We start from the raw sequence: 20,700 nt of genomic DNA, 5'->3' as shown, positions 1-20,700 counted from the left end.
TGTTGAGAGGAGGGAGTTAGTGAGGAATAAAGCTGATATAAAGATGAGTCTTAGGTTGTGGCTGAAAGAAGAACAGCACCACCAGAATAGGCAGTTTCAGAGGAAAAGCTGGAGGTAGTTTTCATTTTAGGATAGAATATGGTACTCGGGCTTTAGATATCTGTTTGAGGTGACAAGACAAAAAAACAGTCAACAAGTAACGGCAGTATGGGCCTAGGGTATAGATATAAAATTGCTCCACTTAGAAGTGTAAAAATTTGATTCAAAAATTAAATTATAGAAGATCTATCCAAGCATCTGTCACAATCACTAAATTTAGAAATAAAATAACAAAGCCATGGTGAACAAATTTTTATTAAGTATCAACCAAGGGTCAGACACTATGTTAGGTCCTGAGACATAAATAAAGTATTAATAAAATTAAAAGAAAAGAAAAGAAAAAGAAAAGGCATTCCTGGAGCTTACAGTTTAGTGTGTGTGGAAATATATACATATATACACACACACACACACAGATACACATAAGAGATCTAATAACAATATGAGACATGAATTAGAAGTGCAGGACTAGTTTAGCAGAGAGCATTATTAAGTTTACTGAGGAAGAGGTGAGCGCATGTGCGTGAAGTTTATTACATAGAAAAGTAAGGTGAGTACCAGAAAGGAGAAACCATTATTTAAAGGCAAAACCAGACAAGGATGCCACAAGAAAAGAAAATGACAGCCAATATCACTGATGAACATAAGTGCAAAAATCCTCGGGCTCCCCTGGTGGCGCAGTGGTTGGGAGTCCGCCTGCCGATGCAGGCGACGCGGGTTCGTGCCCTGGTCCAGGAGGATCCCGCGTGCCGTGGAGCGGCTGGGCCCGTGGGCCATAGCCGCTGAGCCTGCGCGTCCGGAGCCTGTGCTCCGCGACGGGAGAGGCCGCAGCGGTGAGAGGCCCGCGTACCACAAAAAAAAAAAAAAAATTATTAAAAAAAAAAAAAAATAAGCGCAAAAATCCTCAACAAAATATTAGCAAACTGAATTCAACAATATATTAAAAGGACCGTATACCATGATCAAGTGGGATTTAGTTTAGGGATGCAAGGATGGTTCAACATCCATGAATCAGTCAATGTGATATACCACATTAACAAAATAAAGGATAAAAATCATATGATCATCTCAAATGCAGAAAAAGCATTTGACAAAATTCAACATCCATTTATGATAGTCTCAGCAAACTGGGTATATAGAGGGGATATACTTCAACATAATAAAGGCCATATATGACAACCCATTGCTAACATCATACTCAATGGTGAAAAGCTGAAAGCTTTTCTTCTATGGTCAGGAACAAGACAAGAGTGCCCACTCTTGTCGACAGTATTCAACATGGTACTGGAAGTTCTATCCAGAGCAATTAGGCAAAAAAATGAAATAAAAGGTATCCAGGGCTTCCCTGGTGGTGCAGTGGTTGAGAGTCCGCCTGCCAATGCAAGGGATATGGGTTTGTGCCCCGGTACGGGAAGATCCCACATGCCGCGGAGTGGCTGGGCCCGTGAGCCATGGCCGCTGAGCCTGCGCGTCCGGAGCCTGTGCTCCGCAACGGGAGAGGCCACAGCAGTGAGAGGCCCGCGTACCGCAAAAAAAAAAAAGGTATCCAAATTGGAAAGGAAGAAGTAATACCATCACTATTTGCAGATGACATGATGTTATGTATAGAAAACCCTAAAGATTCCATCAAAAAATCAGAACTAAAATGAATTCAGTAAAGTCATGGGATACAAAATCAACACCCAAAAATCTGTTTCATTTCTATACATTAATGAACTATCAGAAAGAAATATTAAGAAAGCAATCCCGTTTACAAATGCATCAAAAAGAATAAAACATCCAGGAATAAATATAACCAAGGAGGTGAAAGACCTACATGCTGAAAACTACAAGACATTAACAAAAGAAATTGAAGACCCAAATAAATGGAGACAGTCCACGATCATGGATTGAAAGAATATCATTATAATGTGCACACTACCCAAAGCAATCTACAGATTCAATGCAATCCCTATCAAAATACCAATGGCATATTTCACAGAACTAGAACAATAAATCCTAAAGTCTATATAAAACCAGAAAAGACTCCAAATAGCCAAAGAAATCTTTGCAAGAAGAATGAAGCTGGAGGTACCATGCTCCCTGATTTCAAACAATATTACAATGCTATAGTAATTAAAACAGTATGGTATTGGCATAAAAACACGCACACAGATCAACAGAATAGCACAGAGAACCCAGACATAAACCCACACATATGTGGTCAATTAATTTATGACAAAGGAGCCAAGAATATTCAATGGGAAAAGGACAGTCTCTTCAACAGATGATGCTGAAAAAACGTAACTAGACTGCTGCTTACATCATACACAAAAATTAACTCAAAATGGATTAGAGACGAATATAAGACCTGAAACCATACACCTCTTAGAAGAAAACATAGGCAGTAAGTTCCTTGACATAGGTATTAAAGATGCTTTTTCTGAACTTGACACCAGAAACAGAAACAAAAGCAAAAACAAACACGTAAGATTATGTCAAAGTAAAACGCTTCTGTGCAGCAAAGGCAACCATGAACAAAATGAAAAGGCAACCTACTAAATGGGAGAAAATATTACAAATCACATATCTGATAAGTGGCTATTACCCCCAAAATATAAAGAACTCATACAACTCACTAGCAAAAACCAAACACTTGAACTGAAAAATGTGCAGAAGATCGGAAGACATTTTTCCAAAGAAGACATACAGACAGCCAATAGGTGCATGAAAAGATGCTCTACATCATTAATCATGAGGGAAATGCACATCAAACCACAATGAGATATCACCTCACACCTGTTAGAAGGGCTACCATCAAAAAACTAGAAATAGAGGAATGACCAAGATGGTGGAGTTTAGGAAGTCCCTGGACACACCAAAATTATAACTATATACAGAGCAACTATCAATGAGAACAACCTGAAGACTAGCAGAAAAGATTTTCAACAACTAAAGATATAAAGAAGAAACCACAACATGATGGTAGGAGAAGCAGAGATGCAGTGTAGGCAAGACCCAAACTCCCAGGTAGGCTACTCCCAAATGGGAGGATAATTACAATTACAAGCATTCTCCCCAGGGAGCAAGGGGTCTGAGCCTCACACTGGGCTCTCCCCAGCCCGGGGGTCCTGTACCAGGAAAACAAGCCCCCAGAACATCTGGCTTTGAAGGCTAGCAGGGCTTGCATACAGAGAGCTGGAGGGCCATAGGAAACAGGGATTACACTCTTAAAGGACTCACACAAAATCTCACATGCCCTGAAATCCAATGCAGAGGTAGTAATATGAAAGGAGCCCAGGTCAACCCACTTGCTGATCTTGGAGAGCCTTCCAGGGAGGCAGAAGGGAACTGGGACTCCCTCTGGGGACAGAGATGCTAATGGGAGCCATTTGGGGGCACCTGTTCTGCCATGAGGACACTGGTGCTGGCAAGCACCATTTTGGGGTCCTCCCTCTATCTCATTAGCACCAGGTGCTTCCCTGCCCAGTAGCAGACCAATACCAGCCCTGGGACTCCCTGGGTCCTGCAGCCAGCTATGTTGGGACCCCAGTACTGCCCACCCCAGGGGGGTGGCACCAGCCTGAGCCCCCTGGATACCTGGCGCAGCATGCCATGACTTGGCCACACCTACTATCAGGCTGGTACCAGCCCAGGACCCCCAGGGCCCTGCAGACAGCCTCTCCAGGTCCAGGCCATGCCCACCAGAAGGGCAGTAGCCTCGACATGAGGCAGGGCCTGGCAGCCATCTGGGGGCCAGCTCTGCCTACTAGTGTGCCCACAGTAGTCAGAAAGGCCCATACAGCCCACATAGGGGGCACTGCTAGAGCATATAGCTCCAGTGACCAGTGGGGAGTATGCTGCTAGGCCCCACTGAAAGTCTCCCACAGGAGGCCATTCTCCAGGATTGCAAAATGTAACTGACTTACCTAATATTATACACAGAAATAAAAAACAGAGACATAGGCAAAAGGAGGCAACAGAGGAATGTGTTCCAAAAAACAACAAAATAAAACACCAGAAGAACTAAGATAAGTGGAGATAAGCAATCTACTTGATAAAGAGTTCAAGATAATGATCATAAAGGTACTCAAAGATGCTTGGGAGAAGAACGGATGAACACAGTGAGAAGTATAACAAAGAGTTTGAAAATACAAAGAAGAGCCAAACATAGCTGAAGAATGTAATAACTGAAATAAAAAATACATGAGAAGAAATCAACAGTAGATTAATGATACAGATCAGTAAACTGAGAGTAGTGGAAATCATCCAAGCTGAACAGAAAAGACAATGTTTAAAAATGAGAACAGTTAAAGATACCTCTAGGTACTAATGTACTAATTTACTAATATTTGCATTACAGGGGTACCAGAAGGAGAAGAGAGAGAAAGGGGGAGAACTTATCTGAAGAAAAAATAGCTGAAAACCTCTCTAACTTAGGAAACAGACATCCAAGCCCAGAAAACACAGAGGGTTCCAAACAATATGAACCCAAAGATATCTACACCAAGACATACTGTGATTAAGATGGTAAAAATTAAAGATGAAGAGAGACTCTTACAAGCAGAAAGAGAAAAGCAAGCAGTTATGTACAAGGTAACTCCCGTAAGGCTATCAGCTGACTTTTCAGCATAAACTTTGCCAGGAAGAAGGGAGTGGCATGACATATTTTAAAGTAATGAAAGGAAAAAACCTACAACCAAGAATACTCTACCCAGCAAGGCTATCATTCAGATTTAAAGAGAAGTTTTACAGACAAGCAAAAAGCTAAAAGAGTTCAGCACCACTAAACAGGCTTTACAAGAAACATTAAAGGGACCTTTCTAAGTGGAAAAGAAAAGACTACAACTAGAAATATAAAAATATGAAAGGAAAAATCTCATCGGTAAAGGCAAATATATAGTAAAGGTAGTAGACCAACTACTTGTAAAGCTAGCAGAAAAGTTAAAGGACAAAAGTAGTAAAATCACCTATTTTTACAGTAAGTAGTTAAGGGATACACAAAATAAAAAGATGTAAAATATGATTTCAAAAACATTAACATGGGGCTTCCCTGGTGGCACAGTGGTTGAGAGTCCGCCTGCTGATGCAGGGGACACGGGTTCGTGCCCCGGTCCGGGAAGATCCCACATGCCGTGGAGCGGCTGGGCCCGTGAGCCATGGCCGCTGAGCCTGTGCGTCCGGAGGCTGTGCTCCGCAACGGGAGAGGCCACAGCAGTGAGAGGCCCGTGTACCGCAACAAACGAACAAACAAACAAAAAACCAAAAAACATTAACATGGGGTAGGGGGGAGTAAAAATGCAGGGTTGTTAGAAATGTGTTCGAACTTAAAGAGATCAGTAACTTATAATAATCACAAATATATACAGGGTGCTATATATAAACCTCATGGTAACCCCAAACCAAAAATCTATAATAGATACACACACACACACAAAAAAAGAGATCCAAACGTAACACTAAAGATAGTCATCAAATTACATGGGAAGAGAGAAAAAGAAGAAAAAATCAAAATACTACAAAAACAACCAGAAAACAATTAACAAAATGGTAGTAAGTACATACCTATCAATAATTACAGTAAATGTAAATGGAATAAATGCTCTACTCAAAAGACGTAGAGTGACTGAATGGATACATAAACAAGACCCATATATATGCTACTTACAAGAGACTCACTTCAGATATAAAGACACACATAGACTGAAAGTGAGGGAATGGAAAACAGTATTCCATGTGAAAAAAAATGAAAAGAAAGCCAGAGTAGCAATACTTATATCAGAGAAAGTAGACTTTAAAACCAAGACTATAACAAGAGATAAAGATGGATATTACTAAGTAGAAAGGGACCAATCCAACAGGAGGATATAACAACAATCCAACATAGGAGTACCTAAATACATAAAGCAAATCTTAACAAACATACAAGGAGAAATTGACAGTAACACAATCATAGTAGGAGAATTTAACACCTCACTAACATCAATGAACAGATCACACAAACAGAAAATCAATAAGGAGACGCTGGCCTCAAATGACATATTATACTAGATGAACTTAATAGATATATACAAAGCAATCCATCCAAAAGCAGCAGAATACACATTCTTTCCAAGTACACACAGACATTCTCCAGTATAGACCACATGCTAGGCCACAGAATAAGCCTTGGTAAATTTAAGAAAATTGAAATCATATCAAGCATCTTTTCCAACCACAACACTATGAAGCCAGAAATCAACTATAAGGAAACACTGCAAAAATCAAACATGCTACTAAACAACAAATGGCTTAATGAAGAAAGAGGATATCAAAAAAATACCTGAAGACACATGAAAGTGGAAACACAACAATCCAAAATCTACAGGGCACAGGAAAAGCAGTTCTAAGGGGGAAGCTTACAGCATTACAAGCCAACCTCAGGAAACAAACAAACAAAATTCAAGTAAATAACCTAACTTTACACCTAAAGGAACTAGAAAAATAAGAACAAACAAGACTCAAAGTTAGTAGAAGGAAAGGAATCATAAAGATCAGGGCAGAAATAAATGAAATAGAGGCTACAACAACAATAGAAATGATCAATGAAACTAAAAGCTGATTCTTTGGATAGATAAACAAAATTGATAAACTTTTAGCCAGACTCATCAAGAAAGAAAGGGAGCTCAAATAAATAAAATCAGAACTGAAAAAGGAGAAGTTACAATTGATATCACAGAAACACAAGGGATCATAAAAGATTTCTGAAACAACTGCATGTGAATAAAATGGACAATATAGAAATGGATGAATTCCTAGAAATGTACAATCTCCCAAGATGGAATCAAGAAAAAATAGAAAATATAGACAGACTGGTTACCAGGAATGAAACTGAATCAGTAATTTAAAAAACCCTCAACTCCCAATAAACAAAAGTCCAGTACCAGAAGCCTTCACAGGTGAATTCTACCAAACATTTAAAGAAGAGTTAATGCCTAACCTTCTCAAACTATCCCAAAAAAATGCAGAGGAAGAAATGCTTCCAAAGTCATTCTTATGAACGTGCATCACCCTGATACCAAAACCAGACAAAGATATCACAAAAAAAGAAAATTACAAGCCAATATCATTGATGAACATAGATGCAAAAATCCTCAACAAAATGTTAGCAAACTGAATTCAACAATACATTAAAATAATCATATACCATGATCAAGTGGGATTTATCCTGGGATGTAAGGTTAATTCAATAACTGCAAATCAATCATTGTGATACAAGGTATACAGGGAACATACTGGGTATACAGGGAACATACTTCAACATAATAAAGGCCATATATGACAAGCCCACAGCTAACATCATCCTCAATGGTGAAAATCTGAAGGCATTTCCTCTAACACCAGGAACAAGACAAGAGTGCCCACTCTTGCCACTTTTATTCAACATAGTATTGGAAGTCCTAGCCACAACAATCAGACAAGAAAAAAGAAATACAAGGAATCTAAATTGGAAAGAAAGAAGTAAAACTGTCGCTGTTTGCAGAGGTCACAATACTACATGCAACAGATCCTAAAGATGCCACCAAAAAACTATTAAAACTAATAAATGAATTTAGTAAAGTTGCAGGATATGATACAAAGTTAATATACAGAAATCTGTTGTATTTCTATACACTAACAACAAACAATCATTAAGAGATTAAGAAAACAATCTCATTTACAATCGCATCAAAAGGAATAATACCTAGTAAAAATCTAACCAATGAGGTAAAATACCTGAAAAATTATAAGACGCTGATGAAAGAAACTGAAGACGACACATAGAAAGATACACCATGCTCGTGGATTGTAAGAATTAATATTGTTAAAATGACAATACTACCCAAGGCAATCTAGAGAATGAATGCAACACCTATCAAAATACCAATGGCATTTTTCACAGACTGAGACCAAATAATTCTTAATTGTGAAGTCAAAAGACCTCAAATAGTCAAAATAATCCTGAGAAAGAACAACAAAGCTGGAAGTGTCATCTTCCCTAATTTCAAACTATACTACAAAGGTACAGTAATCAAAACAGTATGGTACTGGGAATTCCCTGGTGGTCCAGCCATTAGGACTCCATGCTTCCACTGCAGGGGGCACAGGTTTGATTCCTGGTCATGGAACTAAGATCCCGCAAGCCACATGGCATGGCCAAAAAAACAAAAAACAACCCAAAAAACCCAGTATGGTACTGGCAGAAAAAAACAGACGCATAGATCAATGGAACAGAATAGAGAGCTCAGAGAGAATCCCACACGTACATGTTCAATTAATCTACGACAAAGGAGGCAAGAATATACAACAGGAAAGACAACCGCTTTAATAAATTGTGTTGGGAAAACTGGACAGCTATATGCAAAAAATCAAACTGGACTACTGTCTCACACCATATAGAAAAATAAACTCAAAGTAGATTAAAAACTTAAGTGTAAAACCTGAAACCACAAAAATCTCTAGAAGAAAATATAAGTAGTATGCTCTTTGACATTGGTCTTAGCAATATTTTACTGGATATGTCTCCTCAGTCAAGAGAAACAAAAGCAAAAATAAACAAGTGGGACTACATTAAATTGAATTTTGCACCGTGAAGGAAACTATCAACAAAACAAAAAGACTGCCTACTGAATGGAAGAAGATATTTGCAAACAATGTATCTAATAAGGGGTTAATAACTAAAATATACAAAGAATGTATATAACTCAACATCAACAAAACCCCAAACAACCTGATTAAAAATGGGCAGTGGAACGGAATAGACATTCTTCCAAAAAATATATATAGATGGCCAACAGACACATGAAAATATGCTCAATATCACTATCATCAGGGAAATGCAAATCAAAACCATAATATCACCTCACACCTGTCAGAATAGCTATTATCAAAAAAGACAAATAAGTGTTGATGTGGAGAAAAAGGAACCCTTGTGAATTGTTGGTGGGTATGTAAATTGAATGCCACTATAGAAGAGAGTATAGAGGTTCCTCAAAAAATTAAAAACAGAACTAGCATATGATCCAGCAAGTCCACTCCCAGATATTTATTTGAAGAAAACAAAAACACTAATTTGAAAAAAATATATGCATCCCCATGTTCACTACGGTATTATTTACAATAGCCAAGACGTGGAAACAACCTAAATGTCCACTAATGGATAAAGAAAATGCAGTGTGTATATATGTATGTGTGTGTATGCGCGCGCGCACATATATATATTAAGGTCATATATACAGAGAACAGATTGGTGGTTGTCAGAGGCAGGGGGTAGGGGTGGAAGAAATCAATGAACTGGATATTTTTTTTAGATTAAATAAATTGAATAAAAAATAAAGAAAAAGATAGGAGCTTTTCAGTACATTTATCAAAATTAGGTAACTATTATTTAAAAGTAGCAATAGATTCATCTACTAATGTATGCCCAAGGTCATATGCTGTCAAAGGCCAATAATACCAAAGAAGATGAATTCCAAATAAAAACAGGAGGAAGCCAAGTTGGATAAGTTTCACAAAAGAAACCAAGTGGACTTCCTTGGTGCAAAGATATTTGGCAGCTTTCTCAGGCATGACAACTTTTCCTTCCCATTTCCCTCACTTCATCCTACAACATGTAGCCTTATAAATGCCTGAGCATTACATTATAAATTGTAAGTGAGTTCATGAGATCTGAGCAGAGATTATCTTAAAATAATAGGATGAAAAAAATAAAATAATAGGATGGCATCCAGGCCTTTCAAGGCCTGATTGATTGTTCACTATACACTAAATCTCCCAGAATTAGTGTTGGCAAGTAGAGAAGAAAGGAAAAGAGGAAACAAATAGGGAGAGAAGTTATTGATTTTTTTCTGTCCAAACATGTCTAAGGGAGAGGATAACTCTTCCAGGCTACCTGTACTGTAGTCCATCTCTTGTGAAGATTGATTCCACCAAAAAAAAAAAAGTGAATTGTCTTCTGTAATTTGCTTAAATGGAGAGAATAAGTAAGCAGGACAATGCCTTGTTCTGAAATTATCTTACCTACCTAATAGATATATTTCTGGTTAATTAATTGCATTCTGGTTTATATACCTCAGGCTCTTGTGAATTAGTTACAGTGAGTAACCAATTCTTCTGGCCGTGATAAATCTAAACAGTGTTAAGAACCCATATAATTATTAGTAAGTTTCAGCACTGGAATCAGGACCATTGTAAGCTCTTCCTTCTTTTCACACTTACACTGCTCCTACACCAGTGGTTTCTAATTTTTAACTCAAGAACCCCTTTTGGGGGAAAAAGTCGAGAAGGGATGCAGTAGCATGGTGGATCGCAGTCTAACATGGCTAGAACATACAACTGAAGAGGAACAGGGTGTGAACAAAGTCAGACTGTGTGTCTGTACTGTGTGGCTGTACTTGTCTCCTCCCCTGCCTGAGGCACACGTGCTATCTGATTGTAACCCTCTCAGGCATGACACATTCAGTATGAGACAATTTTCAACAGTCTCTAGGATGCTACTACCAATTAATCAGAGTTGGCATAAAAAAAAAAAAAGCCTATCTGCTATCCAGGGCTAGCTCATGAAGACCCTCACATCTGCAGAGATGGACTTCAGTCACTGGTGCTCTAGGAGTGTGGACCAAAATAACCCAAACATCTCCCAGAACCTTCCTACCTCCACATCAGTGATTCACAACCTTGGCAGTGCATTAACATTACTGGGGAGTTTTCAAAAAGCCCAGTGCCCAGGCCACATTCCACACCAATCAAACCCGCATCTCTGGTCATTTGTTTTGGGCTCTCTCCCAAAGCTGAGAACCACTGACCTATCCTTCGAGGCCCCACTCCACACCTACTGAATCAGAATGTCCAGATGCCAGGGTCAAAACATGTATTTGAAAAAATCTCACTGGGTGATTCTGATATATAAAGTCCCAGCTGTAAGAGTCATTGTCAAAGCAATAAGCCAGGGAAGTATTTTAAAGAAGGTGATAACAGGGTCAGATTTTATTGTTTATTGAAGTATAGTTGATTTACAGTATTGTTAGTTTCAGGTGTACAGCAAAGTGATTTAGTTATACGGGTGTATATATATTTTTTCACATTATTTTCCATTATACATTATTACAAGATATTGAACATAGTTCCTTGTGTTATATAGTAAATCCATGTTGCTTATCTATTTTATGTATAGTAGTTTGTAGCTGTTAATCCCCTTCTCCTCATTTATTCGCCCTTTCCCCTTTGGTAACCATAAATTTGTTTTCTATCTCTGAGAATGTTTCTGTTTTGTATATAGATTCATTTGTATCAATTTTTAGACTCCACATATAAGTGATATCATATAATATTTGTCTTCCTCTTACTTCACTTAGTATGGTATTCTCTAGGTCCATCCACCTTGATGCAAACGGCAATATTTCATTCTTTTTTTATGTCTGAGTAATATACACCACATCTCCTCAAACCAATTGTCTGTTGACGGGTACTTGGGTTGTTTCCATGTCTTGGCTATTGTAAATAGTGCTGCTATGTACATTGGGGTGGATTTATCTTTCTGAATTAGAGTTTTCCTCTTTTCTGGATATATGCCCAGGAGTGGGATTGCTGGATCATATGGTAGCTCTATTTTTAGTTTTGTAAGGAATCTCCATACTGTTTTCCATAGTGGCTGTACCAATTTACATTCCCACCAACAGTGTAGAAGGCTTCTCTTTCCTCCACACCCTCTCCAGCATTTATTATTTGTAGACTTTATGATGATAGCCATTCTGACTGGTGTGAGGTGATAGCTCATTGTGGTTTTGTCATTTCTCTAATAATTAGTGATGTTGAGCATCTTTTCATGTGCTTCTTGGCCACGTGTATGTCTTCATTGGAGAAATGTCTATTTAGATCTTCTGACCATTTTTTTTTTTTTTTTTTTTGCGGTACACGGGCCTCTCACTGTTGTGGCCTCTCCCGCTGCGGAGCACAGGCTCTGGACGCGCAGGCTCAGCGGCCATGGCTCACGGGTGCAGCCGCTCCACGGCATGTGGGATCCTCCTGGACCGGGGCACAAACCTGCATCCCCTGCATCGGCAGGCGGACCCTCAACCACTGCGCCACCAGGGAAGCCCTCTGACCATTTTTTAATTGGATTTTTTTTAATATTGAGTTGTATGAACTGTTTGTATATTTTGGACATTAACCCCTGTTTGGCTGCATTGTTTGCAAATGTTTTCTCCCAGTCCGTAGGTTGTCTTTTCATTTTGCTGATGGTTTGTTTTGCAGTGCAAAAGGTTTTAAGTTTAATTAGGTCCCATTTGTTTACTTTTGCTTTTATTTCTTTTGCCTTGGAATACAGATCTAAGAATATTGCTATGATTTATGTCCAAGAATGCTTTGCCCAGGTTCTCCTGTAGAAGTTTTATGGTATCGTGTCTTATATTTAGGTCTTTAAACCATTTTGAGTTTATTTTTGTATATGGTGTGAGGGAGTGTTCTAATTTCATTGACACATGAAGTTGTCCAGCTTTCCCAACACCACCTGCTGAAGAGACTGTCTTTTCTCCATTGTATATTCTTGCCTCTTTTGTCAAAGATTAATTGCCTATAGGTGTGTGGTTTTATTTCTGGGCTCTCTATTCTGTTCCATTGACCTGTTTTTGTGCCAATACCATGCTGTTTTCATTATGATAGCTTTGTAGTATTGTCTGAAGTCTAGAAGGGTTATGCCTCCAGCTTTGTTCTTTTTCCTCAGGATTGCTTTGGCAGTTCTGTGGTTCCATATTAATTTTAGGATTATTCGTTCCAGTTCTGTTAAAAATGTCATGGGTAATTTGATAGGGATGACATTAAATCTGTAGATTTCTTTGGATAGTATGGCCATTTTAACAATATTAATTCTTCTAGTCCAAGAGCATGGGCTATCTTTCCATTTCTTTGAATCATCTTCAATTTCCTTTATCAATGTTTTACAGTTTTCATCATATAGGTCTTTCACCACTTTGGTTAAGTTTATTCCTAGTTTTTTTTTTGATGAGATTTTAAACGGGATTTTTTTTTTACTTTTTCTTTCTGATATTTCATTGTTAGTGTAAAGGACTGCAACAGATTTCTGTATATTAATCTTGTATCCTGTTACCTTGCTGAATTCATTTATTAGTTCCAATAGTTTTTGTGTGGAGTCTTTAGGGTTCCCTATATAGGGTATCATGTCATCTGCAATTTTACCTCTTCCCTTCCAATTTGGATATCTTTTATTTCTTTTTCTTGTCCGACTGCAGTGGCTAGGACTTCCAATACAATGTTGAACAGAAGTGATGAGAGTGGGCATCATCTGTCTTGTTCCTGAATTTGGTGGGAAGGCTTTCAGCTTTTCACTGTTGAGTTTTATGTTGGCTATGCGTTTGTGGTAAATGGCTTTTATTATGTTGAGATATGTTTCCTCTATACCCACTTTGGTGAGAGTTTTTATCATGAATGGATGTTGAATTTCATCAAATGCTTTTTCTGCGTCTATTGAGATGATCCTATGATTTTTGTCTTCTCTTTTGTTAATGTGGTGTATCACACTGATTGATTTGCATATGTTGAACCATCCTTGGGAACAGAGTCAGATTTGCATCATAGATTTCTTATACAGCAGTGGGAAGATGAATTAGAAAGAAATCATAGGAAGGCTATGAACAGTTCAGCTGAAAGATAAGGGCCTGCACTATTAACAGTGAAAAGACAACCCCACAGACTGGGAGAAAATATTTGCAAATCTGATACATATCTGATAAGGGATTAATATACAGAATATACACAGAGCTCCTCGAACTCAACAATACAGCACAAAAATGGGCAAATGACAAGAATAGACATTTCTCTAAAGAGGATATACAAATAAGCCAATAAGCAGCACATGGAAAGAAGTTCAACATCACTAATCATTTAGGGAACTGCAAATCAAAACCATAATGAGAGATCACCTCACAACTATTAGGATGGCTACTATTAAAAAAAAAAAGGAAATAGCAAGTGTTGGTAAGGATATGGAGAAATTAGAACCTTTGTGCACAGTTGGTGGGAATGTAAAATGGTGCAGCTACAGTGGAAAATAGTTTGTTGGTTCCTAAAAAATTTAAAACTAGAATTACCACAGGATCCAAAAATTGAATTTCTGGTAATATACCCAAAAGAACTGAAAGAAGGGTCTTGAAGAGATATCTGCACACCCAATTTCATAAAGGCATTATTCAAAATAGACAAAAATAGAAGTAACCCAAGTGTCTATGGACAGATGAATGGATAAGCAAAATATGGTATATACAATCAGCCCTCCATATTCATGATTTCTGTGTCCACACTCATCCAATGTCAAATCCAAATTATTTGGGAAAAAACTTCCAGAAATTTCCAAAGAGCAAAACTTGAATTTGCCTTATGCCACCAACTATTAACATACCATTTACAATTATTTATGTAGTATTTACATAGGTATTATAAAGTAATCTATAGATGATTTAAAGTATACAGGACAATGTCTATAAGTTATATGCAAATACTATGCTATTTTATATAAGGGACTTGAGCATCATGGATTTTGATACCTGTGGGGCATCCTGGAACCAATCCTCTGAAGATACTGAGAAACAAGCCTATATACAATGGAATATTATTTGGCCTCAAAAGAAAGGAAATTCTGACACATGCTACAACATGGATGAACTCTGAGGACATTATCCTATGTAAAATAAGCTGATCACAGAAGGACAAATTCTGCATGATTCCACTCATGATGTTCTAGTGTGGTCAAACTCATAGACACAAAGTAGAATTGTGTTTGCTAGGAACTGGGGAAAAAGGGGAAAGGAGAGTTATTTTCTAATGGGTATAGAGTTTCAGTTTTGCAAGATGAAAACAATTCTGGAAATGGATGGTGGTGATGGCTGTATAATAATATGAAAGTACTTGATACCACTGAGCACTTAAAAATGGTTAAGATGGGGAATTTTGTCATGTGTATTTTACCGCAATTAGAAGGAAGAGAGAGAGAGAGAGAGAGAAGAGAAGAGGGATAAGAGCCTGAACTAAGGTAGTTATGATGGATTTGGAGAAAAATCTAGAATGATGCCTACGTTCAGGACTGGGCAGATGACAGTGCCACCAACTGAGATGGGAAACACAGAAGGAAGAAGAGGGTTCAGTGGAAATAAGTTTAGCTTTTACACATGAAATCTGAAGTGCCTGAAGCAGTTATATTGAGGATACCGGACAGATGGTAATTCAACTTATCTACCATGGGGATCCAGGGTGTGTGAAAGAGGAAAGGGAAGGGAAGCTTGGAGGAGGGGGAGAGAAGACGTAAAAAAGGAGGAGATAATGAAGGAGAAAAATTGAAGAGTAAAAATATTTGAAATCTCTATGAAGTAAAGAGAATATAATTTCTGGAGCCAGATAGCTGGGTTCTCATCCTAACTTGGCCATTTACTCACTATAGGACTTTGGCAAGTTTCTTAGCCTCTCTGTGACTCATTTTCCTCATTTGTAAAATGGAGATAACACCTCAAGGAGTGTTCAAAAAGACTGAGTAATCTAATTTATGTAAAGAATATAAAAGAGTGTCTGAAACACAGTAAGTGCTTCATCAGGTCTTAGCTGTTATTTTCACTACACTGAGGAAAAGCAAAAATGAAATAAAGAAAAATATTATTTTAGAGACCTGGATACAAAGGAAAGAGTTACCTGTTTTTGTGTTGGACCTTGTTTTGAAAAATAACCAAAGGAGAAGAGCCATGGGAACTAAAGGAAAAAAAAAAAACCTTTAGTGATATTTTCAAAACTTCATGGAAAATACTTCTAAGGTCTAATTTCATAGAAATATTACTTACTTTTATGAGGAGTTGCCTTCCAATGCCAAACTTCACAAAGAATAAAAAGAAAAGTCCAGCAAACATCAGCTTAATAACAGAGGTGACACCTCCCACAGTTACATAAGCAGCATACTGAACCTAGATGAAGAATATAAAGTCAGGATGTTACTCCCTACTTTCTTAGACCAAGTAATACAAGAATGTTAGCTACTAATAACTTACTCTATAGTCATAAATATCAAACAAAAGCAGTTTCCATTTTATGAATGTGTTATGTTCCAAAAGCTTGTCCAGAAATCAGACACTGGGAAGACTTTTTTTTTTTTTTCGAGGTACGCGGGCCTCTCACTGTTGTGGCCTCTCTCGTTGCGGAGCACAGGCTCTGGACGCGCAGGCTTAGCAGCCATGGCTCACGGGCCCAGCCGCTCCGCGGCATGTGGGATCTTCCCGGACCGGGGCACGAACCCATGTCCCCTGCATCGGCAGGCGGACTCTCAACCACTGTGCCACCAGGGAAGCCCCCAGGGAGGACATTTTTTAAAAGAAATTATTAAAATGGGCAGAAGGCGTAAATAGACATTTTCCAAAGAAGATATACAGATTGCCAACAAACACATGAAAGGATGCTCAACATCACTAATCATTAGAGAAATGCAAATCAAAACTACAATGAGGTATCACCTCACACCGGTCAGAATGGCCATCACCAAAAAATCTACAAACATGGGCTTCCCTGGTGGCGCGGTGGTTGAGAGTCCGCCTGCCGATGCAGGGGACACGGGTTCGTGCCCCGGTCCGGGAAGATCCCACATGCCACAGAGCAGCTAGGCCCGTGAGCCATGGCCGCTAAGCCTGCACGTCTGGAGTCTGGAGCATGTGCTCCGCAACGGGAGAGGCCACAACAGTGAGAGGCCCACGTACTGCAAAAAAACAAAACAAAACAAAACAAAAACACTACAAACAATATATGCTGGAGAGGGTGTGGAGAAAAGGGAACACTCTTGCACTGTTGGTGGGAATGCAAATTGATACAGCCACTATGGAGAATAGTATGGAGGTCCCTTAAAAAAATAAAAATAGAACTACCATATGACCCAACAATCCCACTACTGGGCATATACCCTGAGAAAACCATAATTCAAAAGTAGTCATGTACCACAATGTTCACTGCAGCTCTATTTACAATAGCCAGGACATGGAATCAACCTAAATGCCCATCAACAGATGAATGGATAAAGAAGATGTGGCACATATATACAATGGAATATTACTCAGCCATAAAAAGAAACGAAATTGAGTTATTTGTAGAGAGGTGGATGGACCTAGAGTCTGTCATACAGAATGAAGTAAGTCAGAAAGAGAAAAACAAACACTGTATGCTAACACATATATATGGAATCCAAAAAAAAAGGGTTCTGAAGAACCTAGGGGCAGGACAGGAATAAAGACGCAGACGTAGAGAATGGACATGAGGACACGAGGAGGGGGAAGGGTAAACTGGGACAAAGTGAGAGAGTGGCATGGAGCTATACACACTACCAAACGTAAAACAGACAGCTAGTAGGAAGAAGCCGCGTAGCACAGGGAGATCAGCTCGGTGCTTTGTGTCCACCTAGAAGGGTGGGATAGGGAGGGTGGGAGGGAAAAGCAAGAGGGAGGAGATATGGGGATATATGTATATGTATAGCTGATTCACTTTGTTATACAGTAGAAGCTAACACACCATTGTAAAGCAATTATACTCCAATAAAGATGTTAAAAAAAAAATTGTTGCAAAAGGTAATTACCTCCCCCTACTTGAACACAAAAGTCCACATAATCTATATATAAAAAGTCCATAACAATATACCTGAGTTTAACAATTATACATTATAGAGTGTAGACTCCACTTACAATCTCTTCTATAAGAAAATACTCTCGTTTTTTGTTTTTTTTTTAAACTTGACACAGTTTCCTCTTCAAGTCTCAGCAGTGGGAATAATTACTTCCCTCACCAAATGGAGTAGGATAGTTCTCTAGAGGTAGCAAGGAGATAAGAGAGAAGAACCTAGACACCTCCATAAGCAACAGAAAGAGTATTCTAGCAGCTGAAACTCGCAACAGGACTGTTGGGTATTTATGATACCAGGATTTCCTATATTGAACTTGCTGCTATTGTGTTACATTAAAAAGGTATTCAGAAGGTCAGAGTTGAATTATGGGAGAAGGCTATTACCACCCCCATAAAATGCAAAATGTTCTACACTACTAATTCTTTATGCTTCCAGAAACTGAAACATGCACTATTTTAGCTCTTTCATTTTTTGCTTTATAAACATAAAAATCCTACATTAAAATGATAGGGGAACTGAAACAAACATAGAATACTCTTTATTAAAAAATAAATCATATATGCTTACAGGTGATTGCTGTAAATTTTCGTGCAAGTAACGCTGAGTCCGCTTCACAACAGACACATCTGCTCCCAAGAAAGGAATGGAATAACTGTTGAGTTCTCTGCAGTAAGAAATTGGCCACCTGCAAGACAGAAGCATGTTGTATCTTCTCCATTTACAGTGACCACAACTATAACTGGTAAATTTCTGAATAAAAACCTTAACTCTTCTTGAGGCAATTAATAATAACAGTAAAGATGGCAGATCTGCTCTTAATTAAAATTTACTTCAGTATTTGTCCTTTGTTCTCTACACCTGCACCCAAACAAGTGACAAGTTGGAACAATGTAGTATTCTTCACACCATGGGCAGTTAACACATATAGTTTAACCATTTTTATACCCCATCAATTTCCCTAGATAATGATAAGAAGAACACTCATTTCAACAGCCAAACTCTGAGTTTAGAGTTCTCACATATAAATACTAATTAATAGGTTGATTAATATACATAAGATCATCACATTTTTACAGCATGAAATTTAATTGATGTTTAATTTTGATATTGATAGTGAAGAGTCATAAAACTGATTTTTTCCAGAATTTTCCCAGAATCCAAATGTATTATTATATATGAAGTACTTAAACTTAGGGTAACATATTAATTATATTTTATTTATCTTTGAAAACAATCCTGAACTCACTATAAAAGTCTCCAGGCTTTTCTTAGTAGCATATGTTATTAACAGTCAGATAATAATAATTAAATAATATAATTAAATAATAATATAATATAATAATATAATTAAATAATTATAATATTAAAAGTCAGATAATAATAACAATATGGTTAGATAAACTGAAGAATAGATTTTGAGATAATATACCTTCTTTTCAATTTTGGACCAACAATTGGGACAGGCTTTAAATTGGACTCATTTCGTAGTTTTTTCAAATTACTCTGATCTCCAAAACCATAAACCGCTGACTTCCAGGTACCATCATGAGTGCACAACCCCTAACAAAATAATTCAAGAGTTAAAGCAACTTGTCTTAGAACTGACACAATATTGTAAATTAACTATACTCCAATAAAATTAAAATATTAAAAGAAACATGTCTTAAGGGATAAGTACTAAAATGTAAAACCAAGTAATTTATAATTGATACAAAGAACATTTCACCTCTATTTGAGCAAGGCATAATCCCTTATTTAATAATCTTGAGATAAATTTTTATGACTGGCTAGGCAGTAGTAAAACTCATTAGTTTGATCACATTCACTATTTATACCCTATTTATATATTATATATTTACAAACATATGCCCTTTCTTCTTTCCTCCTACCATTATTTATGCTCTTTTTAATAAGTTTCATGTCATCATTTTCACTCAACTATTTATCACTGATTGCTTTAAGCAGAAAAATAGAAACACTAAAACCATCAGAAGATTCAGGTTTTCATATAACAGCTTTGATGAAACTGAAAGGTAAAGAGACACCAACCTAATTTCTATTCTGGTACAGATTAATTTCTTCTGTTTGTTAAAACTAAATCAGAGCTAAAAGTCTTAAGAGTTTGATTTGTGAAACTATCCTCAGTCTGCACCTAGCCAATTTGACCTACTTGCAAAGATTTCCAAAAATCAGGAGAAAATAGTTTTTTTAAAAACGTTAAGAGTATCTTCTCATACAAATAAGCCATCAAAAAGGCAAAAATTACATTCCATTTTAAAAACCTTTTATTTTGTTGAAAAATAGGAAGAAAAGTGCACAAGACATAAAAGTATAATTTAATGTAATTATGAAGCTAACATCTATGTAAACCCAGAAGGCCCTCCTTCTGTCCTGCCTTTGTGGTAATCAAGAAAACTCCTTGCTTCTTTAAGAGTTTTACCACCTAAGTATTCATTTCTAAACAGTGCAGTGAGTTTTGCCCGTTTCTAAATTTTACAGAAATGGAACCATATAATGTATATTCCTTGAGTTTGGCTTCTTTTGCTCAAAATTGTGATGTTAGGATTCATCATGTGTTAGAAGGACCTCCTACTCTGCTGTTGACCTTCCATTTTCTTAATGGTGTCTTGTGATATAAAAAGACATACTCAATTTAAAATTTTAAATGTATTCCACTTTTTTTTTTATATTTAATGCCTTCCGTGTCTTTTGCAAGCAGTCATTTGTTCCCTGTACAACATGGTGACTATAGTTTATATTATATAGAAAATTAGAAATTTGCCAGGAAAGATGATTTTAAAAGTTCTTAGGACTTCCCTGGTAGTGCAGTGGTTAAGAATCTGCCTGCCAATGCAGGGGACACGGATTCAATCCCTGGTCTGGGAAGATTCCACATGCCGTGGAGCAACTAAGCCCGTGTACCAAAACTACTGAGACTGTGCTCTAGAGCC

The 20,700-nt window shown here is 37.6% G+C and overlaps 1 protein-coding gene across 2 annotated transcripts in view; it reads right to left on the bottom strand.

The window, feature by feature from the left end:
* The window catches only part of SCCPDH (saccharopine dehydrogenase (putative)), a 42,996-nt gene that overhangs the window by 5,219 nt on the left and 17,077 nt on the right, over nucleotides 1-20,700 (bottom strand). For both annotated transcript variants that reach the window (XM_033430340.2, XM_004270966.3), the window contains exons 6-9: nucleotides 19,179-19,309; nucleotides 18,317-18,434; nucleotides 15,936-16,055; nucleotides 15,790-15,846 (exon numbers count right to left, since the gene is read on the bottom strand). In XM_033430340.2, coding sequence (XP_033286231.2) covers nucleotides 15,790-15,846; nucleotides 15,936-16,055; nucleotides 18,317-18,434; nucleotides 19,179-19,309 — 426 coding nt within the window. The remainder of the gene's footprint in view (nucleotides 1-15,789; nucleotides 15,847-15,935; nucleotides 16,056-18,316; nucleotides 18,435-19,178; nucleotides 19,310-20,700) is intronic.

The sequence above is a fragment of the Orcinus orca genome, chromosome 1 (genome assembly GCF_937001465.1).
Source record: "Orcinus orca chromosome 1, mOrcOrc1.1, whole genome shotgun sequence".
NCBI lineage: Eukaryota > Metazoa > Chordata > Mammalia > Artiodactyla > Delphinidae > Orcinus > Orcinus orca.
Note: the sequence above shows the minus strand (reverse complement) of the source record. Positions and strands in the feature narration are given on the sequence as shown.